Source organism: Helicoverpa armigera, chromosome 21 (genome assembly GCF_030705265.1).
Source record: "Helicoverpa armigera isolate CAAS_96S chromosome 21, ASM3070526v1, whole genome shotgun sequence".
Taxonomy (NCBI): Eukaryota; Metazoa; Arthropoda; class Insecta; order Lepidoptera; family Noctuidae; genus Helicoverpa; species Helicoverpa armigera.
The window spans coordinates 7,435,483-7,462,205 of record NC_087140.1 but is presented as its reverse complement, the minus strand read 5'-3'; the positions used below and the strand labels follow the sequence as shown (position 1 = coordinate 7,462,205).

The 26,723-nt window shown below is 38.3% G+C and overlaps 1 protein-coding gene across 1 annotated transcript; it reads left to right on the top strand.

Moving 5' to 3' along the window:
• Positions 1–84: 84 nt before the first annotated feature.
• LOC110373558 (phosphatidylinositide phosphatase SAC2) lies at positions 85–26,723 on the top strand. The gene is made up of 18 exons (XM_064039984.1): positions 85–322; positions 509–894; positions 3,292–3,576; positions 4,625–4,809; positions 8,461–8,572; positions 10,028–10,100; positions 10,675–10,867; positions 11,837–12,002; positions 12,600–12,761; positions 13,238–13,308; positions 14,460–14,583; positions 15,395–15,522; positions 16,042–16,213; positions 16,845–17,007; positions 17,482–17,588; positions 17,903–18,020; positions 20,924–21,720; positions 21,977–26,723. Exons 1-18 carry the CDS (start codon positions 226–228, stop codon positions 22,076–22,078), a joined length of 3,441 nt encoding a protein of 1,146 aa, XP_063896054.1. The 5' UTR covers positions 85–225; the 3' UTR covers positions 22,079–26,723.

The following is a 26,723-nucleotide window of genomic DNA, read 5'->3' as shown; positions in this document are numbered from 1 at the left end:
ATAAATGTACATTGATATATTTTTTTTATTTAAAAAATATATTTTTTTACTATTCTGGTGGACCCCTACCTCAGCCACTCAATGAAAGTGGGACTGCCAACATTCTAAAATTGTCATTCTGCCCCTTCCCCTTTGAAGAAACGTCAATTCAGTGCAAAATACAACAATAATAAACACGATGAAATTAAATCGAAACGTTTTGAACGTGTAATAAATCAAGCCAAAATGGAATTATTTAGATCAGAGTCGTATTATATATTCGTTAGAAATGAATCAAGTTTATGGTGGAACAGACTAACAGGGGCTTTCTCAGTACGATCAGGTGAATATTAAAATCTTTAAATTTTTGGCAACTGCAGTAATATTTGACCTAGTTTTTAATAAAAACATAACGATGATTAATTATCTTAGTGCTTTATAGGTTTAATTCTTACGTAGCATGAGTTATGTCGTGTTAAAAATTGATTAAATATGACTCATAAAATGTTATCGTAATTCTTTGTTTTAGCATGGGATCTCTCTGATATTGAAGATATAGAATGCCTGGGCATTACGGATGGGATCGTAGGGAAGGTGGAACACTCCAATATATTCGAGCCTCGTCTAATGATTATAAAGGAGAGTTCTCCAGTAGGCACAATATATTTCCACCACTCAATTAATAAAATCAAGTCAGTATGTTTTTTGAATATGGGGCCGATAAACCAGGAGATAGAGCTGTGCCCTTGCACGAAACACGGATCTCTGAACCCTGTATCGAGTTCTAATAAGTCATTGAATAAGAAGATGGGAACTAGGCTGTTTGAGAACTCCGCATTCCTGAATAAAACTGTTGGTGCTGTGAAGAACGTTAGCAACACCATTAAGACGACCACACAGCAAGCTGCTACCCAGGTATGTTGTACTTTTAAGTATTTAGTATGAAAATAAAATTTGTAATTCACTTTGGTCACTATTAAATAGTTTAACAAAAATAGGACAGATAGAAAGTTGAGGAAAAATATCGTTCTTACCTGTGTAGTGAAATTAATTATGACATAGCATTATTCTGATTAATAAGTTTTACATTTAAGCAACATGCGAAAAGAAGGGAACCATCTTTTCTTTACTGTAATTCATGACTAATTATAATTTTAATCATAGCCTTGCATTACTAATAGGAAGACCTAATTATAAAAATATTGAGTTTTTTGCTGACCTTTTCACCCACATCCAATGGGAACTACTGCCTATACTAGGTTAAAATATAGCCAGGAAGAGTGTAGCTTTCAAACAGTGAAACAATTTTTAAAATTAGTCCAGAATTTTTTTTGTTTATTCATTACAAACAAACAAACAAAAATATTTTTTCCCCCTGTATTATATTAGTATAGATAGGTACGTTGTTCATATGAGGAAAATTAATTATAGAGTTATTATAATAAATTTCCATTCATGTAGGTATTTTGTGCTTAGTTATATCGTTAAAAACATAGGATGTAATATACCACAAAAATAAGAAAATGCATTCATTTAATTACAACATTATATGTGTCGACCCTTACTTAAGTAAATAATTGTAAATTAAATTATTACTCTTTAAGAGTTACATTTTAAGCACATCAATTTAGAAACAGAACCTCTTTGCCTAAAACTAGAGGAATAATTCTATGATTCATATTGATAAAAAAACAAATGGACAGTGTTACACACTGACTACATACATATTCTTCCCCGTAAACCACATGCTATTATTTTATTGAAGTTAACACGAATAACCACTTAACTATGCAAACAAAACATGTTTGTTATCAGGGATTTAGATTATTGTATTTCTATACTAATATAATAAAGAGGAAACATTTTTGTATGTTTTGTTTGTACTCCTTGTCTCTGAAACTACTGAACCAATTTGAAAAATTCTTTCACTGTTGAAAAGCTACACTCTTCCTGAGTAACATAGGCTATATTTTATCCCAGTATGGGCAGCAATTTCCATGGGATGCGGGTGAAACCATGGGAAAATGGCTAGTTAATAAATATTCCTAAACTTATATAAATGTATGTAGTTACACAATTTTTATGAGGGCTTGGTAGAATGCCAATTAATGTTGCCTTGAACTATATCAAGTTTAGATTGACGTAACAAAATGTTATAGTCATAGTTGTGCTGTCAAATGCATTTTCGATTTTATGATGTTTATTTGGCTTGCTTGGATAATTTGGGAAAATTGGCAGATTTTTATGATGGCACATTTAAAAATAATTTGATCATTAATTTGTAAAGATTTATTCAATAAGTAGTTTGTACATGGTATACACAATTGTTTTATACAATTAGATGGTATTATTAATAAATAGACCTAGTATAAAATATATAAAATGGACCATTAATTTAGTACATATACATAGAAATAGTAGAGTAAACATTACGCCAATATTATGTGGATATATAGGACTATATTTCCTAAACTAGGCAGAAAATCTGCCTGCATCTTAGGTAAAATTCTTGTATCAGAATATGTAATGTGTATACGTCTATTTTATTATGATCTGCATATACAAAGACAGTAATATATTATTTCTGTTCTTTTGAATTCTACATGTCAACTAATAACAATTTTGTATATAAACTAGAAAAACAAGTGATGAAGAACTGATATAATACTGGTATTCCATGACTTAGTTCTTATAATTGCATCGCCAGGTGTAGTTTTGAAATAATCTACTAAAGGATGATTTATGCTAGGTAAGTCCGGGTCCAAGCTGTTGCCCAAACGAAGGACACTACAATCACCTCAATAATCATGGAAAGAGGGTATGAACAACTAAATATGGATCAGTATACATAGTTCCATTTCGAGTTTTATTATATTTGTCGATTTTGTAGCTCCCAGTAATAAGTTCGAGAGTTCTGTTTTGGGTAGAATTACACATCATTTGATTTCAGACTAAGTCTAGCATATATCATCCTTTGTAGTTGTAAATGTATTGATTAACTGTTGAAATTGACTATAGCTAGATACTCGTTACCTTTTAAAATAGTGGTAATGTATTAAATTGAAAATGATTGAGACGTAAATGTTTACATGCTCAAAACGATCTGAATTTCACCTGTAAAAGCTTGTACAATTTTCAAATTACCATAATATGTAGTTATAAATAGTTAAAATTCAAGTGGTATTCTTATGGTTAAGTTTGGTTTTGATGTAGGTACAAAAATCGGGTTTTTTATATAAATATCTATTATGTGCAAAAAGCACATAATTTTTAACCACAACCAATCAAAATACAAACCCACTTTATCCTCAGGTAAAACAATCAGTCAAAAAACAACGAGACCCAAAACTCGACGAGCGTTTCGAAAAACGCCTCACCGATGAGTTGACGAAAATCTTCGATGACTCCGAGAGTTTCTACTACTCCCGGACCTTGGATATCACCAACAGTCTTCAGAGACAGTATGAGATAGAGAAGCTACTGGAATCCGAAGCTGGAACTGGGAAACCGGTGGTGGATATCACGAAGTGGTGGAAGCATGTTGATGATAGATTCTTCTGGAATAAGTATATGCTGAAGGATATTATTGCACTTGGGGTGAGTTACTTTTCGATTTTAGTTACGTAGTTAGTAACCCATCATGTCATCATTTCCCGAGCCTTTTCCCAACTATGTTGGGGTTGGCTTATATGTACGGGGCAGTAGGTAATCCATCATGTGATTGCCTGTTTTTCAAAAAAGCTGGAATAATGTAAGATAATGTTTAACTCATTCGGGCCTGTAGTAGGTAGATACGCAGATTTAATCATAGTAATAGGTACATGTATGCACAATTATAAGCAAATATTACAGTCCAATAAATTCCAGATTTATAGCATAAAATGCAGAGTTAAAATACATGCCAAAGAACCTATAATAATAAGCTCGGGAAACTTATGATCGATCAATAATCAAACAGTAAAGTGCTAGTTTGCATGAAAAAAAAAATATTACAAAGCATTAGTTAACTGAACTCTTTAGTACACAACACCCGCAAATATAATTTGACCTTGAATTAATCGCTCGTTAGCGTAACGATTGTAGCACCGATATATGAGGTGGTTAGTCAATCTTTTGTTTTTTAATCCCAATTTGTTAATTAACAAAAACCTAAGATTCGCCTTCATGGTACCGTTTATACAGCTTTCTTGTGTAAAACCATAAAAAAGCTAACAACTTCATAATAATTAGACCCAAAAGAAAATTGGCTGCGTCCAGTTCGCCTTTTTAATGGCGTCTCTAAACATCGCGCATCGCGCAATCACTACGCCAGAAACCATTTTTACATGATATGTACACGAACATTGAATATTTTTGACAACCACTGATCACGTGATCTAAACTGCGCTCTGAAGTTAGTTGGAAGCCGCCATTAAGTTTGGCGAGAACCATATTTTATATTATATTTTTCAAAGTAGATAGTTATTGGGGAGCCTGAGGAGACACTTTTTTCCAGGAAAAACACATAGGAAGTTGAGAAAGGCGGGCATTTTAGGGGCTGTCTTTTGTAAATTTTGACGTTCAAAAAGTGGAATTATGCAGCCAAGTTTCAATACATGATTTTTAGTTTGAGTTGAGATATTCTGACTCCCCATTTCGTCAACAGAGTCCAGACTGCGACCAATGGATCCTGCCCATCATCCAAGGTTATGTGCACCTCTCACAAATCGCCGTGGAACCGGCAGACGTGAACCCTCTGAATACAGAGTCATTATCCAACTCTAGCTCGTGTGATGAGACCTTTACTTTGGGGCTGATCTCTAGAAGGTCGAGATATCAGGCTGGGACGAGGTGAGTGGGAATTTTGGTATAAGAGTGGTTACATATAAGGTAAGGATTTCTTCCTTTCCTATGCATGGAAAGAAAAAAATCGTTATCGATATTGTATATGTTAAAGTAAACTCGTCTTTCTGTTTCTCGTGAGTTTTACTAGCAACTATTATATAATCTGTGGTTTTACGTTAAATCTACTGAACCTGTTAAAATAAAATAATAAAAAGAAAAATGTAGGCTTGAATGAAGCCTACATTTTTGAAGGTTTTTCCGAGTCGTGCAGCTAGTCTTATTCTATCATCATCATCATCATCATCAGCCTATCGCAGTCCACTGCTGGACATAGGCCTCTCCAAGTGCACGCCACTGAGATCGATTTTCGGCTACTCGCATCCAGCTCCTGCCAGCCGTCTTGCGCAAGTCATCACTCCACCGTGCCTGAGGACGTCCTACACTACGCTTGCCGAGGCGTGGTCTCCACTCTAGAACTCGTTTACCCCAACGGTTATCGGTTCTTCGGCTAATATGGCCAGCCCACTGCCACTTCAGCTTGCTGATTCGGTGGGCTATGTCGATGACCTTGGTTCTCTGACGGATTACCTCATTTCTGATGCGATCCCTCAGAGAAATGCCAAGCATAGCCCTTTCCATAGCCCGCTGAGCGACTTTAAACTTGTGGACCAGCCGTACCGTCAGTGTCCACGTTTCGGCTCCGTAAGTCATGACAGGTAGGACGCACTGATTGAAGACTTTCGTCTTTAGGCACTGTGGGATCGACGATGTTAGGACTCGACGTAGCTTCCCAAATGCAGCCCAACCCAACTGAATTCTCCTATTCACCTCGTCCTCAAAGTTGTTTCTACCTAACTGCAATGTCTGCCCGAGGTATACATATTTCCGAACAACTTCGAGAACGGCGCCGTGTATCGCAATCGGTTCCGGTAGAACATGTTCATTGAACATGACCTTGGTTTTGTCCAAGTTCATCCGTAGGCCGATGCGTAGAGAAGATTCAGCCAGGTCGTTCAGCATTTGTTGTAGGTCCTGCAGCGTTTCTGCCATGATGACGATATCGTCAGCAAATCGCAAGTGAGAGATGTGTTCGCCATTGATGTTGATGCCACGTCCTTTCCAGTTCAGCGTCTTGAACATATCCTCCATTGCATTAGTGAACAGTTTCGGGAAATAACATCCCCTTGTCTCACTCCTCGATGCAACGGTATGGGCCTTGTTTGCTGATTTTGTACTTGGACGGACATTGTAGCGGCTTCGTAGAGACATCTCATCACTTGGATGTATCGCCAATCTACTTGACAACGCTGCAGGGACTCCAGAACAGACCAGATTTCAACCGAGTCAAAGGCCTTCTCATAGTCCACAAATGCTAGACACAGGGGCTGATTATACTCTTCGGTCTTCTGTATAATCTGCCGCACTGTGTGGATGTGGTCTATGGTGCCGTATCCGCTCCGAAACCCAGCCTGCTCCGGTGGTTGGAATTCGTCGAGTCTTCGCGCAAGTCGGTTCGTGATCACTCTTGAGAACAGCTTATAGACGTGGCTTAGGAGGAAATGGGTCGATAGTTCTTCAACTGGGTTTTGTCTCCCTTTTGAAGAACAGGACGACAACACTCCTACTCCACGCCTCTGGAGTTCTCCTTCAAACAGGACGGCATTAAAAAGCTTCTGGAGCTCCCCCAGTACGGGCTTTCCTCCTGCTTTTAATAGCTCTGTTGTAATGCCATCCTCGCCAGGGGCTTTTCCATTTTTGAGCTGTCTCAGAGCGATCTCGATTTCGCCACTGCTGACATCTGGCAGGTCTTCGGTGAAATGGCGCGTTAATGTGGCTCTAGAGTCCTCATTTCCGGGATCAGGTCGAGATGCATGCGATGCGTATAACCGGCCATAGAAATTTTCCACTTCCGAAAGGACTGCCGGCACCGAAGAAACGACTTCTCCACTTGTTGTGGTCAGCTTCGTCAAGTGGCTTCTTCCAAGAGATTGTACGAACACCTTTGACCCCCGATTCAGCTCAATTGCTCTTTCAATGTCAAGAGTATTTGAGCACCGGAGGTCGCGTCGTACGTGCTTGTTGATCTCTTGGTTTAGAGCCCGCTTAGCTGACGAAGTGACAGGTGGGTTTTCACGTCGTCTCTTCATAAGCCCTAATGTCTCTTCCGAAAGCTTTGATTTCCTGCCCTTACGCTGCATGTTACAGAATCTCGAACCTTCCTCCCTGAGGATCCGAACCACATTTTCGTGGTTCTGGTTAACGTCTGTTGTGGTTTCCACGGCGGCAAATCGGTTCTCCAAATTTGACTGGAACGTTTCAGATCCTGTCATGGTTTGGAGCAGTGTTGGTCGGAGCCTGGCCTTCATCAGACGGAAACGTTCAGCCTTGAAGTTGATATTCAGAGAGCCTCGGACCAGTCGGTGATCGCTACCGGTATTAAACCTATTGATCACGGAGACGTCTCTGAATATGTGCTTCTTGTTCGTCATGATGAAGTCAATCTCATTTTTAGTCATAGTGTCGGGGCTTTGCCACGTCCACTTCCTTTGGGGCTGCTTTTTGAAAAAAGAGTTCATCAAAAAGAGCCCCTCACGTTCGAGGAAGTTGACGAGCATTTGCCCCCTATGATTCCTGCTTCCAAATCCATGGGATCCTACTGCCGATTCGCCGCAAATCTGTACTCCCACTTTAGCGTTAAAGTCCCCCATGACAACGGTGTAATGGGTCTTTGTAGTGAAGTGGAGGGCCCTTGATATGTCATCAAACATATCCTCCACTTCATCGTCTGAATGTGTCGAGGTCGGTGCGTACACTTGCACTACCTTGAGGCTATACCTGTCGGTGAGCTTTAAGATAAGGTACGCTACCCTGTTCGACACACTAGACACCTCCACAACGTTATCAGCTAGGGACTTATTAACCAGAAACCCAACGCCACCTTGGGATTGTTGGTCTCCCTCTCGGAAGTACATTAGGTGACCTGATTCGAGGGTTATGGTGTCCTCCCCCTCTCTTCGAACTTCACATAACCCTAATATGTGCCACCTAATCTTCCCAAGTTCCACCTCGAGTTGCGCCAGATGCGAGTCAAGCCGTAGCGTGCGGCCGTTGTACGTCGCCAGAGTCAGTTTTGTTTGGTGGCCTCCCGTAACCCGGAGATTCTTCGCACCCCCTGCCCCGCCGTAACCACGGTCGCCACCATGACCGGGAATAGCGGGACTGCCGGGAACTAGGGGCCGTGGCTTTTTTGTGCTGCTCATAGAGGTATTTAGCCTACTGCTATCACGCTGGCCAGACGGGTTGATAGAGGGTTTTTTCCGAGTTTTCCTTCTCTTGCACTGGTGTTTGGTGCATTTTATACTCCATTAGTCGACTTTTACGACACCCACTGGAAGAAGGGGTAGCGACATATGTATTCTTAAGCCGTCGCTACACGCTACAGTCTTATTCTATAGAAGAAAAATTGTTTTGCATAAATTAATTAAATTGGACACACAGACTTGATGCTTCAATAGCACCTCAGGCTATTGAACTACTTCTAAGTCTGCTAGGTGCTTTTTATCCATATGGGTGAAGTAGTGTAAGTTCCTTAGTTGCATGGGTAAAACCGCGTCCCATATACTGCACAAATAAATAATGCTACTTCCTTTTCATCAGGTACAATCGTCGAGGCATCGAGCCGGGCGGCAAAGTGGCCAACTACGTGGAAACTGAACAGATTGTGTCCATCATATGCTCTGATAGCATACATCGAGCTTCCTTTGTGCAGGTGAGACTTTTGTCATCATATGTATCTATGTGTATTTCTTTTTTCAGGGTTCCGTAACCAAAAAGGTACAACGGGACTCTATTGCGACTTTGCTGTCCGTCGGCTATTAGGCTGTATCTAATGAATCGGGAAGGTTAAAACAAATATAGTGTAGTTATATAGCTGCAATAATAACAAATACTAGGATAAAATAAATTTATATTTTAGGAGATTCCCAAACAGCAAATGTGTGTTTTTTACTCGTTTTATAGGAACAGAACTTTTAGTTATTATTAAAAGTGCAATAAGACTTAAATTCGCCTTGTAAGCTTATAAACAATTACATTATCCTGCTTAAAAAATTGTAAAAAATAAAACTAGAAAATTGTGTAGATTAGGCCACAATGACCACATCGGATTAACACCATGTAATCCTCTATTACTACTGCATAAGAGCGAATGTAACTCGCTAAACATTGCAAAACTTTCAATGGCAAGCATAACAACGCGAAATATTTGAGCACAACAAATGGTTACGTTTAAACTGATTGTGCAAAACCGTTACTTGCTGTTTTGGACATTCACGTACTAAAGTGTCATGCACTGATGACTTTTAGACGGATGATGCTGACTTTTTTGTGTTTTTTGATAACTGTACCATCGTTTAGGTAAAAGTTTGGTGATAACTACTGCGATTTTGTGTTTACATAAAGGCTATTTTTGCAAAAAGTATCATCATCATCTCCCTAGCATTTTCCTAACTATGGGGTCGCTTTCTAGTCCTGTCGGATGCAGCTGAATATCAGAATTTTACATGAAGCAACTGCATATCTGACCTTCGTAACCCAGTTATTACCCAACCAAGACTTTCTGGCTTCTGCTAAAAATCTTCAAGTGACAGCCAGGATCCACTAACCGAACATACAATTCGAGACGCTGTAGAATTTGCATGACAAAATGGTCATCCATTCACCGACCGACCTTGTTTAGCGGTGCTTAACCTCATGAAAGGTGCTGAACTTTAAGAATTAGGGTCCGTTCAGATAGACCGGCTCGGAGAGAAGAGCAAATTTTTAACACGTTGAAAATCGAGTACTTACTATTTGCAGTAAGGTTTATTTTTGGATGTGCACTGCATTTGTCATTAAGAATGCTGGAAGCGCTCGGTATGAAATAATAAGAGGAGCCGACCGGCTCCGATCGCGTAATTTTTCTTGACGTTTGGCGCCGATTGCATGCTCTTTAATGCTCGCGCAGCCGATCGGTTCCGGTCTGTCTCCGATGCTCTCCGAGCCGGTCTGTTTGAACGGACCCTCATGCGGCTGTTACTCAGCGAAGAGCTTTTTTGCAAGGTACATTATGCAGTAATTGTTTGGAATCAATGAGCACAATAATTTGATGACCCAATAATTGGCTGAACAATTTCAATATATGTAATTTCAGAATACCTATGTGACTGTGTGTATTGTCCCATAGGTGCGTGGTTCCGTGCCTATATTTTGGAGTCAACCCGAGTACAAGTTCAGGCCACCGCCTCGTCTCGATCGAAGTAAGTAGAACTTAAAATTAAAACAAATAAAAATATAAAAAAGATGGTACCGTTCGATGTCTCAATATGATTGAACTATAAGTAATCATTCCACTACATAAATTCAATGTTTATTTTTTAACTCTCGACGTAAATAGAGGAGAGTATAATAATGTATAATAGTAATATTTTTTAATAATTTTGATCGCTGCGTGTTTTTGTCTGTATGTGACACCGGATGAACTGATTTGCATGCATTCTTTCACCTGACCTATAATAACTCAAACGAAAGGGGACACGATGACATGAGTGATCGTCGTACACTGACATTCATCTTGTTGTAAACCCCAGATGAAATTGCCAACAGGAAACACATTTCATTATATTCAATTCACTTCAAAACCTATATAATCTCTTTACATAAACCACCCTATTATAAAATGTGGTTTTAAAAAGTACCCGCTTTAGTACCTAATAGCTTTAGTCCATTGATTTTGTTCGAGACGGTGGTTTAAAGGTGGTACAAAAGCCGCTACTTTTTTTAAACCACGTTTTATAATAAGGTGGAAAACGTTTAATTTACCTCTATTTCCAGCCGAAGACGAATCTCACTCAGCCTTCAAGAACCATTTCAAAGAAGAGATAAAAACATACAAAAACGTTTGCATAGTAAACTTAGTGGAGCAGCAAGGCAGAGAGCGCATCATATGGGAGGCGTATGGTAACCACGTGCTGCGGTACAACAGCCCTGACGTCATATACGCTACCTTCGACTTCCATGAGTACTGGTGAGCAGCGGCCTAGCCTTTTCCTATGTTGGAGTCGGCTTCCAGTCTATCCAGATGCTACTGAGTACCAGTGTTTCACATTGAGCAGGGGTCAGCTTCAAGTCTAACCGGATGCAGCTGAGTACCTACTAGTATTTTGCATGAAGCGACTGCTTATCTGACTTCATCAACCCAGTTACCCATGTCCTACATACGATGGTCGGTCTCAACGGTTCTTGTCATAATATACAACATGTAACTTAATTAACGCACATCCTGAAATAGTTTGTTCAGAATCGTTTACTGAATCGATTTATATCATTTTTAATATAGGTATTTTTTATCCCTAAAATAATTAAAACTACGGAAATTATTGTCATATTAACCCTGTACAGTCAAAACAAATTCAAATAGACCGTAACTCAAAGTAATAAGATAAGACGCAAATATCGAGTCGAGCGGCGCGCGGCGCGATATTTGCGTGCGTAGTAGTATGACCAAAAAGTTCTCCAAGAATTGGTATAACTAATTTAGTAAATAACAATGCATATACATGTTAAATTAAAAATTCAGTGTGTGTATTATGATTATAACATAATATTCTAATTGGGGTGTTTGAGGGTGTGCGTTAATTACGTTACATGTTGTATAAGGATATCAACCTACTGCGCAGAACATATTATAGTACACAAGCATTTGCGCAGATTCAGGTGCACTCACTATTCCTTCACTCTCATAGCCCGATGGGACGGCAATCAGACACAACCGGAAAGAGATCAGGCGCAGGATCGACATTAACATGCTCTCCGATGCACGGGTGTAACAATCACCAACTTCCAGACTATGGGCTGCTTTGTGAAAGTTTCATAAGCCACAAAGCGAAAATTCTTTAGTAAAAATATGTTTCCAATATTTTTTGCACAAGTATCTAAAAGCCGGACTTTTAGAAAAACTGTTTTTTTACTCTATTGACATGAATTTTGTTCGCAGTCGAGGCATGCATTACGAAAACGTGAGCATACTGATCAACGCGCTAGCCGAGGTGATAGGCGAGATGCGATTCTGTTGGCGCGACGACCGCGGCCTCATATGCGCGCAGAACGGCGTCTTCCGAGTCAACTGCATCGACTGTCTCGATAGAACTAACGTCGTACAGGTAGGTGTAGTTAGTAATAATAATAATGTTCCCAGGTTTTTTGGCTATAGGAACTGTTCTAGAAGAAGAGCCAGCTGCGCAGAAGATATTGTAATTCAGGTGCGCAGGATATATAAAAATACATGTGCTTACGCGTAGATTATATAGGTGCATCCTGAAATAGTATATAAGACTTTTTTTAAGAATGCAAAAATCATCAAATGATCCCGCTGTGGCTTAGCAGCGGTGAGAGAGTGTCAGACTTTTAATCCATCGTGTTCCTTCTTAGGCCTATTATGTACCAGGGTCGCGGTAACTCTGTCGAACAATCCCATGCCCATAGAAAATAAGACTTCAGACAGAATTCGAAATCGATATACCTATTTTTTTCTGTTTTTTTTATTAACAAAGTTTTTGTAACTTATACATGAATAGTATGTGCAAATTACATTATACTTAAAGTTCAATATATGAAGTAGATAGTCGGTAATGAAAATATAAATGTAGCCACACAATAATATTTACCGCTGAAATATTTTTTTTCACAATCTGGCTCCAATTCGACCTCTCGGCTTTTAAGACTTAACTAAAGCATATTATTCTTGTTTGTACCTACAGACGGCCATAGCGAAGTACGTGCTAGAACTGCAACTGTGTCGCTTGGGGCTGGGCACGCCGGGCTGCGGCCTGCCGCCGTCGCTGCGCCAAGCCTTCCTCACCATGTGGGCCGACAACGGCGACGTCATCTCGCGACAGTATGCCGGCACTAAAGCTCTGAAGGTAACTGGTATATCATGTAGCTGGTGTCTGTCCGGAACGGTTGTGTAGCCTTAGCCTTTATTAATAAGTTGCACATAAGGTGGACAGACGATCTTATAAAGGTCGCCGGAAGACGCTGGATGCAGGTCGCCTCCAACAGGTATCTGTGGAGATCTAAGGGGGAGGCCTATGTTCAGCAGTGGATGTCCTATGGCTGAGATGATGATGATGATGATGATGATGAAGCCTCTCCCAAAGACCAAGATTGATGTAAATGTCCAATTAATTTTCTTTTTGTAAACCCCATACTTTTAAGTTTTTATGTTAATTTTGTCGACTTCTATATGTACTTGTAACTTCGATTTGTCAAAAAAAATTGCAATATAGCTCCATTTTGGTATCCCAAACTCAGGGAACTTTTCAGAGACGTATTCTGAAAGTTTCACATCCTGCAGACTGCTATTTTGGAGGTCTAATCCCATCTACTTTTTCCACAGGGCGATTACACAAGAACGGGCGAAAGAAAGTTCACAGGGCTCATGAAAGATGGCGTTGCGTCCGCAAACAGGTAAGCAACACCCCACAATATTCCAAAATTTGCTTAGGGTTTACGGTACAAAACCGACAAAACATTTTTCCAGATTCATCATCTGCCATTTTAACGACGCAATAACTCAATGTGCCATAGACATTTTACTTGGACAGCAAGTCAATATGGCTACCGTCGAAACTTACAACAGTTTTTGGCGGGATTTTAAGACAGCGTCAATGATGGTTTTCGAAAATATGGACAGTGAGAGGCCAAAGTTAGAAATGATGCCGAGTTACTTTGGTCATACGTTGACTAGCGAACTCTTGGGCGCGGAAATCGCTTACGGGATGGGGAGGTCAGTTCGTTGGAATTTGAACCTTAACTAATGGAGTTTAGTTGCGCTTTTTTTTTGACCTCCTCTCTCCGGCTTTTAACTTTTTAATTAGATGTGGATGCTTATTATAATTTTCTATAATTTTAAAAATTCATTCTAGAATCATGATAAACTTGATTTTATTTAATTTCACATTATGTAAATACTATGTACAAATTACTGGCCCACTTCCTCTTAACATTTTCAATACTTACTCTAAAAAACTTATGGAGAACATCGTAAACTTTTGAGCAGTGTTCTAACGCCTTTTATTTTCTGATGAGTGTTGTGTTTGAGTGTTTTTGTTCTAATATACATGACTATCATTAAACTCACTGTAATCTACCATATAACCATTTTTATAAACTACAGACAGACAAGAACATTTAACATGTTTTAATATATAAGTAGGTGTGTTTGCATGATAGATTGAATTGAAAAAAATAATTGATACCAGTTTCATTTTTCTTTTTCCACAATTGTTACTAGTATTTTTTCACAATTGTGTAAAAGTCGCAAGTCAAATCATTTATTTCATGTAGGCCTATACAATCACTTATGAACGTCAAAAATATAACTATGTTTGATTCTATTTGGCCATTCCAAAAGTAGTTTCCTATGGAGAAGAACGGAACGTATTTTTTTAATCAAGGAAATTTATGGTAGTAAAACACAACATTCAAATGCCTTGTATCTTCGTCGTTATTTTTTTGACGAAGAAAAAAATGACCTTGGCAATTATTATAAACAAATAAAATCTAGGGTGTCAGGGCAGCATATACTAACTTTTCATCGACCATACCAATTGTTTCAGATATTACCTGTCAACTTTCAAAGACGCTCTCCGTCAAGTTGCCATAGACGTGATGACGGGCGAGTCTCGGTCCATTCCGGACCAGTTGATAGTTCCTGAAGGAGGACGCTGCACTTCTGTCAAGGTTCTTATGTTCAATGTGCGTGCATGATGTGCTTGATTTTATTATTATTTTGTTGGCTCAGTAGCTATAGACTATAGACGTGATGATGGACGAGTCTCGTCCATTCCGGACCAGTTGATAGTTCCTGAAAGAGGACGCTGCACTTCTGTCAAGGTTCTTATGTTCAATGTGCGTGCATGATGTGCTTGATTTTATTATTATTTTGTTGGCTCAGTAGCTATAGACTATAGACGTGATGACGGGCGAGTCTCGGTCCATTCCGGACCAGTTAATAGTTCCTGAAGGAGGACGCTGCACTTCTGTCAAGGTTCTTATGTTCAATGTGCGTGCATGATGTGCTTGATTTTATTATTATTTTGTTGGCTCAGTAGCTATAGACTATTACACTATAGACGTGATGACGGGCGAGTCTCGTCCATACCGAACCAGTTGACAGATTTGATTATTATTTGTAGATTTTTAGTTTTTTTATGTGGCAGAAATTTGGTAGAATGTTATTTTATCTTGTAGATAAAGTACAAAAGTAGCCTGTTGTATATAATGTTACTGTAGATTAATCAACCATACCTCGCTTGCCCTGCCATAAATCATTGCTCAGCAATCGACCATTTTTCCTACAGTCTCCACTCAAACTCGCTTATTGAAACATGTCTTCAAAACAGCACTTTTTGAACCTCAAAAAATTTACAATAATAATATATATAAAACGTCTACCTTTCACCACTTCCTATGTATTTTTGCTGGAAAGAAGTGGCGCAATAACTCCCCAGCAATAAAAGAAATAACATAAACCTACAACAATTTGTTACAGGACCAAGCGGAGCCGGATACGGCGGCGATGGCTCAACACGTCAAGTCCTTGATAGATGACTGCAAGAAACTGCTCGTTGATACGGAACCTATTTTAGGCTCCTGGGGACTGATTGACGCGGATCCCAAGTAAGTGTCATTATCATTATATTTTACTGTCTCCACTGGTTCTTACCGCATCCTTCTTCATACCGCAGTCTTCTTCTTTCAAACTTGTAGGGAAATTCTAGTGATCTTGATCCCGTACCCGGATTATAAACTTAAAGTTTTCCTCGATACATGAGATGTCTAACGATTTTTGAAAATAAGTTCAGTATTTCCTAAGATTACCGTGTTGGAGGGTTGATTTAAACCAAAAAATATGTATATTAAATCGTTAACTAATAACCTATTTACAATACTAAAAATAAAATACTATATACAAAACATAAAAACATATATAAAAGAACATTGATAAAACATATAAAAAAACATTGATCAGGCGTCGAAGTATTCCTCCGCATCACTGTCCTCCGGAAACGTGCCCAGAAGACTGGCTGGATTGTCACATTTAATGGCAATATAGTATTTTTATTTAGCAAAGTAGTTTAAGTTTGTAAATATAGTGTACATATTTTTTTAAATAAATAAATATTCCCTATTTCCCAGTACCGGCGATCCTCACGAAACGGAAATGGACAGCGTACTAGTACTAACAAGCGAGGCGTACTACGTGGCCGACTACGACGAGACGTCGGACCGACTGCTCGGGGTACAACGAGTGCCGCTGCGGGATGTCACCGCTATAGAACTCGGACCTTTTGACGCTAATTGTACCACGGTTAGTTCATGTTGTAATTTATAGGAATAATCTCAAGGAGAACTGAATTATAATAGTCTGAAATCATCAACCAACATTGAGCAAGGGTGGTGATTAACGTTCAATCCTTCTTTGTGTAGTAGAATAGGTAGGACTATAAAAATCTAATTCAAAATAATGCATAATCGTTTATTCAAACTTGGTTGCAAAACAACACTTTTTGAACGTCAAAATTTTTCAAAAGGCAGTCCCCACCCTTTTCCACTTCCTATGTGTTTTTGCTGTAAAGAAGAAGTGGCGCAACAAACTCCCCAGCAACACATGTCTGTCTGTAGATTAGAAGAATCTTTCAACAATGTTTTGTATATAAATTCTTATACAATGTGTATATTGCAGTATACAGTATACAATCTATCTGTCTATATATATATAAAAATGAAACCAGCTTTCCGTTGTCACGACATAACATGAAAACGGCTTGACCGATTTGGCTGAAAATTAGAGGGGAGGTAACTTAGACCCGGGAGAAGGTTTTAGGATAGTCACCATCCGGCTACCCCATCCATCCGGCCACCATCCAGGGACCCGGGTGAAACCGCGGGCGAAAGCTAGTATTGATATAAAAGTTCATGTAAAAATGATTTAATTGCAGATATTCAACGTGGGCCGCAAGAACTCGTCGGAGGCGATCTACTGCATCCGCATCAGCTACTCGTGCGGCGGCGAGGCGGGCTACTTCCACATGTTCCGCTCCACCACGCTGCGCTTCTTCAACAACATGGCGGTCGTCATCAACACTAAGGACGAGATGATAGGTCAGTACACCATGAACTTCTTATACATGTATTGAACACAAACCCCTAACGATACAGGACAGACCAAGGGCAGATCCAGGGGAAAAGGATCATGGTCCATGTGACACTCTGCCTCCCCTGAACTCAAAGCTGGATCTGCACTTGGGACCTACAGACTGGAGCGGTACAATAGGTACTTTTAGTAATACGTGTGAATGCAACGATATATCTCATGACAAACTTAGATGCTTAGGACATTTTTGGGACGCTAAATATATCGTTATTATTATGGCAATACCGTTAAAATTTCAATTATAATCGAAGTTCAAAATACATAAGACCATACGTATAGAGAAACATTGAATTTTAACTTTATTTCCATACTATTAAATTATATTTTGTTCGTCGCATATTGCCCTCAAACTATCCTCAGTGAAACAGTAATCATAACATTTAAAATATTACTGTCTACAATTTCCACTTTATTATTTTCAGAATCTCTTCACTCGATCTGCGAATCGTTAATGGTCGCCCGCGACGTCGCCAAACTTCCACCGATACCATTCCATGATGGAGTTAAATTGGAGAAGAAGAAATCTAAGGTAAATCCGTTTGTCCTTTTCTATAGCATGAAGCCCTTATAGACATTTTTATAAGCTTGAGGAATTCTTACTGGTTGACATGATGTTTTTCCACCGTGTTTTTTTTATTTGTATGTAGGATATTTACAATAATAATATTTACATAACTATGCTATCTACCAATAACATGGGACAATCAAAACTTCACTGTAAAAGTTAATTTATTATTTTGCCAATTCCAAATCTTTTTTATCCAATGCCATTCATATAATTGGTTGATAGTGCAAACGTAAATAAATAAAGAAAATTCTACAAATAAAACTTTTGTTGATCAGGTCCACCCGGGACAGACAGGTAACGCCCGTTCGTCTCTATACCTGGACCTGTCTCGCTTGCCCACACTCACGCGCAACGTCAGCGAGACGCAACTCGTCGCGGACATACGTAGTGTTGGTGAGTACATACGTCACAGTCAAAACTAATTAGATAATTATTTTTCACGTTTTTCTTACTTTAAAATTAGAAACAGACAGCACCCCGAAACGCCCCCTTTCACCATTTCCTAATGTTACACCTTAAATCATCATCCTTTTCCTCATACTCTTATCCCAATTTTATTTGGGGTCAGCGTAGGGTGTTTTTCATTCCCTTACATAACAATAATGGTAACTTTACAGAAACAAAAATATACTTGAAGATATTTTAAACGTGGTTATCAAAGCTCCATCCATCTCTGGGTGGTAGGATCTTTGCCCAACAGTGGGATGATGAAGTAGACTTATGAACTCCTTACCCTTTACACCCTTGCATCCACCATCCGCCATCGATAGTGGGTTAAACATATCTTACTTTTCCCACCAATCCTTTATCCCTAATAGTATCGCTAACCCCAATCTCCCCGTCCCCTATTTTATTACTACTTATACAGGCGTAGGTAGTTCGTCATCCCCCCTCCCTCACCCCTAACCCACCCCCTGTCCTCGCAGACAGTTGTCAGTCGCGAGTGTCGGCGACGAGCGCGGTGCTCGGACAGATATTGCGCATCGTGTCGCGCCCGACGCTGCACATGCATCGCAACGTCGTCGCTACAGCCAGCGATAGATTCCAAACTACTCATTATTATAGCAAAATATAGCGATCAATTCCCGAAATATTTTTGTAAATATGACACTATGGACCATCATAATTCCATCACTTTGAACCTCGCGGCATCCACCCTACATTTTAACTAACTTCTATCTCCCCATCCCCTATTTAATTACTTTTGCAAGTGTAGGTAATAAATAGGTACTTCATCCACATACACATAGGCGTAGGCAGTAGGTCATCCCTCTCCTCACCCCTAACCCACCCCCCTGTCCTCGCAGACAGTTGTCAGTCTCGCGTGTCGGCGACGAGCGCGGTGCTCGGACAGATATTGCGCATCGTGTCGCGCCCGACGCTGCACATGCATCGCAACGTCGTCGCTACAGCCAGCGATAGATTCCAAACTACTAAATATATAGCAAAATATAGCAATTAATTCCCGAAATATCTGCGCAATAGACCATCATAATTCCATCACTCTGAACCTCGCGACATTCGCCCATCATTATAGGTAACTTCTATTTCCCCATCCCCTACTTTTGCAAGCGTAGGCAGTAGGTCATCTACCCTTCCTTCATCCCTAACCCATCCCCCCCGCATCCCACCCTACGTTATAGCTAACTTCTGTCTCCCCATCCCCAAATTTTAGTTACTTTTGCAGATGTGTAGGTTATAAGTAGATCCTCCATCCACCCTCCTACATCCCTAACCCATCCCCCTGTCCTCGCAGACAGTTGTCAGTCGCGAGTGTCGGCGACGAGCGCGGTGCTCGGACAGATATTGCGCATCGTGTCGCGCCCGACGCTGCACATGCATCGCAACGTCGTCGCTACAGCCAGCGATAGATTCCAAACTACTCATTATTATAGCAAAATATAGCGATCAATTCCCGAAATATTTTTGTAAATATGACACTATGGACCATCATAATTCCATCACTTTGAACCTCGCGGCATCCACCCTACATTTTAACTAACTTCTATCTCCCCATCCCCTATTTAATTACTTTTGCAAGTGTAGGTAATAAATAGGTACTTCATCCACATACACATAGGCGTAGGCAGTAGGTCATCCCCTCTCCCTCACCCCTAACCCACCCCCCTGTCCTCGCAGACAGTTGTCAGTCTCGCGTGTCGGCGACGAGCGCGGTGCTCGGACAGATATTGCGCATCGTGTCGCGCCCGACGCTGCACATGCATCGCAACGTCGTCGCTACAGCCAGCGATAGATTCCAAACTACTAAATATATAGCAAAATATAGCAATTAATTCCCGAAATATCTGCGCAATAGACCATCATAATTCCATCACTCTGAACCTCGCGACATTCGCCCATCATTATAGGTAACTTCTATTTCCCCATCCCCTACTTTTGCAAGCGTAGGCAGTAGGTCATCTACCCTTCCTTCATCCCTAACCCATCCCCCCCGCATCCCACCCTACGTTATAGCTAACTTCTGTCTCCCCATCCCCAAATTTTAGTTACTTTTGCAGATGTGTAGGTTATAAGTAGATCCTCCATCCACCCTCCTACATCCCTAACCCATCCCCCTGTCCTCGCAGACAGTTGTCAGTCGCGAGTGTCGGCGACGAGCGCGGTGCTCGGACAGATATTGCGCATCGTGTCGCGCCCGACGCTGCACATGCATCGCAACGTCGTCGCCACCGCCAGCGATAGATTCCAAACTACTAATACGCAGACCGTTAGTTGTGTTTGTTTTATGGGGTTTTTGTTTTGTATATATTTTTGGGGTTAATACTAAAGCCGGCAATACACGGACCGGTCGAAGTAGTCATGGGCGTCAGCTTGAAGATGTCGACTGCTAGTGAACTGCAGAGTTCCATGGACGCACATACACGAACGACTCGAGCAGTCGCAACTCATTCGGGCGGTCGACAGCTTGAAGCTGTCGCCCCTGACTGCTTCAAGCAGTCCGTGTATTGCCGGCCTAATTGCCAGTATTGATTAACTATTTTAAATGAATTACGTAGATTTCAATGTGCAATAGATTGGACTACTGTACCTTAGTTTAATTGAAGTCTAGAATGCAGATTTAATAGAATTTTCAGTAGTTGATTTACGAGTAAGGCAAATTTTGTGTCAGAAGTTCCGATTATTTTCAAGAAAATTAAATTCTTCCTTTTTTGCAGAAATGATTTGTAGTCCAATAAATAATATCCCCGTCTGCAAGTATATATCCTACTTTGCACCAATTCTACGAAATGTAATTAAGAATGAGGGTAAAATTATGTTTTTGTTGCTATTTCTAGGATCCAAAGCCCTGACCAACATGACGGAACAATTCAGCAAGTTGAACAAACTGAGTCACTCGCTAAACGCTCGCGCGCGTCCTAGTCTCCAGCTCAAATTCGACCAGAGCGCCTCTCGAACCAAAAAGATCTTCACACTCGGACAAAATAAGGACAACAAGAAAAAAGGCAGCCTTTCCGACGGCATGAGCTCCGACTATTCCTCCGACGACGAAAATAGAACTAACATCTTCGAACCGACCCTAGATAACTTCGAAAACACCCAACATTATATTGGCAAGCCGGGACAGAAAACTGACGCGGAAAACGACTGCGAATTAATTTCAAATCCTTTATATTCTTCTAAAATTGAACCGCATGATACACAGGTCTTTATTCCGTCGGAGATAGTGACTAATGTTGAGAAACAAGCTTCGAAGACCCCTATTAACGTGAATAAAATCAATCCGTTTAACATTGACGCTTCTAAGACTCCAGAAATTCACGTAGAAGGGGCTTTCTCGAAGCCAGCCCCACCGAATTCTCTCGTATTGTCTCAAAAGCTTTCGCATAGCTCTAATGAGTTAAATTTCGACGATACGCAGTCAGAAGGAGCTAATTTCCATGTTCGATCGAATTCTCAGCATGAAATTACACTGAATATAGCTCAGTCGCATAGTGAGTCGGCTATAAGGCAGTTTAAGAATATTACAAGTCCAGTTGGAAGCGCTACTAAGGAGATGGTACTCTCGCCTTTGACAAAGTTGGCTAAGGGTGTCCAGAATCTTGGCGCTAATTTGGACCCGAGGAAGATCAAGGTACTGTTTTCTTTTTGCAATAAAATCCTTTTGTGTCAACTGTGTATTGGCTTCTAATATAAAATTAGGAAAATATATTGGTTATTTTGTATCTATTGGCTGTTCTATCCAAATGGTATATTTGCGATTTTAACCCCCAAAAAAACTTTTAACTCATTTTGTCTTCTCTATCACAATTTTTAACTATTACATGTTACGTTAGAAGAAATATTTTGTTTTTACTTATTTATTATTATCTCTATATGTTTTTCACCAGGCTGCACCCGCAGTAAAGCAAATAACCGAACAGCAATACGAGGAACACAGAAAATTGCAGGAAAAATGGCGCGGATGCAGCACCCGACTCGTCGCGCTCTAGAGTTACCATCACCAACACAGTGTTGCCAGGTGAAAATAAATTCCCCCATTCTTGTCCAAAAAAGCCGCATACCCAGTGATAATTTCTTTTTAATTTATTTCAATTTTGTGTGCACAATTTTGTATTTATATAACGTAGACTTAGTCTGCATTGTACAGTTGACTCGTAGATCGCGTATTATGGACGTTTTCAAACCATTCAGTATTTAGAAAAGTAATTAATGTAGAGTGTTAAATGATACGAATAGTTTGCAGGGTTGAAACGTACGGTCCTTTAGTGATAGGAAGTGTTTTGTAAGACAGTTTATTGTTAAATACATCTTTGATACTACTCGGGGGGATAGCTAACTATGGCATATATTTTCTTACAGCGATATTGTTTTTTGGTTGGGCAAATGTGATAGCAAAGTGGGCAAATATTCGTTTTCTACCAAAATAAAATAAAACTAACATAGGAGGTTTTTATGTTTCATTATTTTGGTGTTTGTTATGTTATAACAATCAAACAAAGTTTAAAATTAAAAGTATATGTTTTTCTCTATGAGCTAGCTATTCTCTCTAAGCAGTATTTCTATATTCGTCTCACACGATTAAATCTTCCTATAAAAACTAAAGCATGCTTTGATTACCTCAATATCGATGTATTTTCTTCATCACGTTTTATACGAAACTATAACAAGCTTCATAGAATAAATGGAATAATGTTTTTGAAATAATTCCTGAATTTAATAAAAAAAAACTAACTTGGATTTCAAAGTTACGTATGAAACGTTTTCACAAAAATTTCTAACTGATGGTTTTTGGAATAAAATTATTATGAAAACATAAAAATAAACTAACAATATAATAGCAAATGTTTCTCTACTCTAATACTGTTGACATTCCTTTATCTAATATAGTTTTTAAAATTAAGGCCTCATATAGAAAACCTTGAGAGTTAAAATCTATTGTTATTTAGAGTTCAGTAAATGTTAGATTCCCTAGTTAATCGGTATTATTGTATTGTTAACATTTCAATAATTCATACAATGACGTAATATTGTTTCCTTTAAGCCACGTATTCACTGGGAAACAATGTTTCAGATACACAGTTTCTGAAACATTACGTAGATGTTTACAGCAACAATGTTTCGGAAACTCTGCCGTCCACATCGTCCATAGAAACAAAATTATATGTTTCTGAAACAAAATTATTTTTTTCAGAAACACGTAGATTTTGTTTCTGAAACAGTGTTTATAAACTGTTTCTTAGTGAATACATGGCTTAAAAATTGATAGTATCTTGAGTTTGCTTATAAGTTTTACTTAAAATCTACCACCGCGTTAAATACTGTTGTCTAAATTATTATTTTTCGTTCGTTGTTTACCTTCGTATAACTGGGGTTTAACGTAATTACTCTATCTTATTTCTACATATACTGCAAAAACTATAAGATCATGTCTTGTGTATTTAAACGCCAGTGAAATGATAACCTTTTCAAATGCTTTGACAAATTGTACCAAAAATTATATGTAAACTCGTAAAATATTAGAATCGTTATGTATATTAGACAAATGCAGTATTATATATGTTAAAATTAATTAGTGATATGTATTACATTCAATGGTTAGACGTGGGTTATATTTTGTACGTTATAACTATCAGATTACAAGTGTAAAAAAGATACGATACGTGGTCATGATTTTTCACTTTTGTAATATAATCTCGATTGTTATAATGTCAAAGTATAGCCGGTTATAATATATAATCAAAATAGTAAAATCCAAGCATATTTTATAATATACTTTTTTCACGAATCCTTCGGAAAAAGGCAGTATCAAGAACGTAATCTTTCAATGCACTATACTACTTTTTTATGGTTTAGTAGATTTAATATTCTACGAAAAATATGCTTAGATTTTTATCGTTGATTTCTCCATGTATAAACTGCCAGTATGATTTCTGTGAATCAATATACTCCGGTTTTACAAGCTTGTATTATAAATAAAATACCTATATTTTAATTTATAATAATAGACATAGCTTAAACAAAGTCGAAATATACTTAAATTTATTGCACCGATCATTAGACAAATGTTAATAATATATTTCGAATAGTTAGTGTAATATAATTAAGATTTTTTTTGTTGATTTATTCAAGGAATTGTTAATGCAATAAATTATTATCCAATGTTATAACTAATACTTTGTAATGACGAAAATATTTACAATTGTAACGAATATTAATAGTATTATTCACATGCACATTCAAATCTAAAAATTTAATGTACAATATGATATTATTGCAATATAAAGACATATTTTCACTTGCCAGAATTTTCTACGTAAATAGAAGTAATTTTGGCGTTGTTTCGCATGTGAAAATTTATATCTTTCATAATCTACATACAGCTTCCATAATTATGTCAATATAACAAAAAGACTATTTCGTCACAAATATAAACTTGAATATTTCCCTCATATTCCTTGTACTATAAACGGAAAAGTGAGAATTAAATATAGTATTTTAGTGATTCCATTTAGCAGTTAAAGTTATTAGAGAATATAGTTAATTTTAGTGTGCACGTCACAAGTTTAGATCGAATGTACCGTGTTGAAGAAATCTAAAAGTAATACCAAATGTCTAAGATAATCGAATTTATTTGCTTTTAATTCGATTAACTCGCGTAAATTTAAAATCGATATTCATAAACGCCGAGGCTTCCTAATATGCGAGCAAAAGTTATATTCGACGTTTGCTTACATGCACATTTTCGACAAATGACATCCCGAGAATGCGCATGTGATATGCAAAAGTACTTCTCAATGTTTAGCAGTAATATCTATGATAGAAAGACCTCGCCATTGTTGGGTAGTCAGCTTGCTAGCGACTGACACTAACGTCAAATTCGAGGAGTGTTCTGGTCGGTCCTAGATTAGGTACGCCGCGTAACGGGTAGAAAAGTGAGTATTAAGGTAATGTGGAATGTAGCTGCGTAGACCGTAGGATTTTATATTAGCTTTATTATCGACGTAGACAGAATATACACCAAAAAAATACAACCCTTCCTGAAAGTCGGGTAAAAAAATACGTAGGCGATGGCTTCGTAAAACTGTAGACTTTGTACTCGGTCTGTGTTAGATATTTTTAAAAGCAAATTAATACAAAATGCCTATATTCTAATAGCTCTGTTTACAGTTTATATACCTGTATTTAATATAACCGATTTAACGGAGTTACTTTCGCTTTTTTCAGAAGTGTATCTTACAAAAATATTTAATGAAATCTCCTGGTTGACCAAAAAGCTTAATGACTGATTGTGAGTTTTAATATGTATACAAGTAGACGGCTACTAGGGCGTAGAAAATCGAAGTTTCTAGATTGTTATTATCTTAGTACAGTTTATGAGCTTACGAACAATTTCATTTCACCGTATAAAAAAATCTATATGAAAAATCATGTTTATTGTCAAAACTGCTGAACATATTATAATGAAATGCTACGTATATAGCCTAGTTACTAAGTGCGCTACACAATAATAACGATTATAGAACAATATCCGATACATCGATGTTATAAATGAATACATAGGCATTTAGAACTACTACTTAGACAGTTATATCTTGTGAAATGCATGTGACAGAATTATTCAAAAATTAGCAGAATTTTATTTTGAATTCAGTACAAACTTTCAGTATTGCTTTACGTAAATCAAAGTATTATTTTTACAAAATATATTAGCAACTTGTTAACTGAGCTAAGCCTGAGACGTAATACACAGGTCAATTAATTTGTATTCAATGGATATTCCAAAATCTACGCTTTTATAAAATCCTACCAAAACGCGTACAAAGCTGTTGTAGGTAATATTAAATTTAGCTTATACCTAATATATAAAACGTTAGTATTTTAATTTGTGTTGTACCATAATGATTTAACTAAAGGTACCAATTTGCAACGTATTTCTGTTAGTACAAACTTACTTAGCGTTATTTACCTGACAATTACGAAAATATTTTATGATTTCTTGTCTTGAAGTTGGTATTATCCGCCTTTGCTCTCGAATCGCAAGTATATTTTTTTACAGTCGTTCCATATATTCTAACTATGCGTGCTTTGCTGACCAGAGATAGAATTTGATATAACTTGCGTAGCTAATTTCAACATCTTATCTCCAGTAACAAAACAATAGATAGGGAGAATATTGGAACGATAGTCCTTATGAAATTGAGCAATGTATGATCGAAACACCAGAGACAAGCGATATGGCTTATATGCTCCTATTATAAACAGTGCAACAACATATAACTCGTATATTTCAGAGAGTCTGTAAAATCTGTTGAATCGAAAGTTTAACCTATCCTAATCTAACAAATTTTACCGATTGATCTTCTACTAATGAGGTAGGTTTATATGCTGTTATCTGTACCTATGCCAATATACCTATATTACCACCTCGAGTTGCATTGCTTAGGACTATATTAAAGTTGGAAAATATGAATAGGATGTCCCAAAACTCAACGATAACTTGTTAAGGGGGCCCAAGCTGTACCAGTCCCGGAAAAAACATGTTTAGTTACATACATATTACACAATATATAAGTATATAAACAAATTAAAAGTTAAAAAACATATTTTTAAGTTGTCTTGTTCGCATTTTTGGGT

Excerpts from the sequence above, each read along its gene's own strand:
- LOC110373558 (XM_064039984.1), top strand. The coding sequence starts at position 226 with ATGGAATTATTTAGATCAGAGTCGTATTATATATTCGTTAGAAATGAA. Across the intron at positions 17,008-17,481 it reads CACTAAGGACGAGATGATAG|AATCTCTTCACTCGATCTGC; the intron begins GTCAGTACACCA and ends TATTATTTTCAG. Across the intron at positions 21,721-21,976 it reads TGGACCCGAGGAAGATCAAG|GCTGCACCCGCAGTAAAGCA; the intron begins GTACTGTTTTCT and ends GTTTTTCACCAG.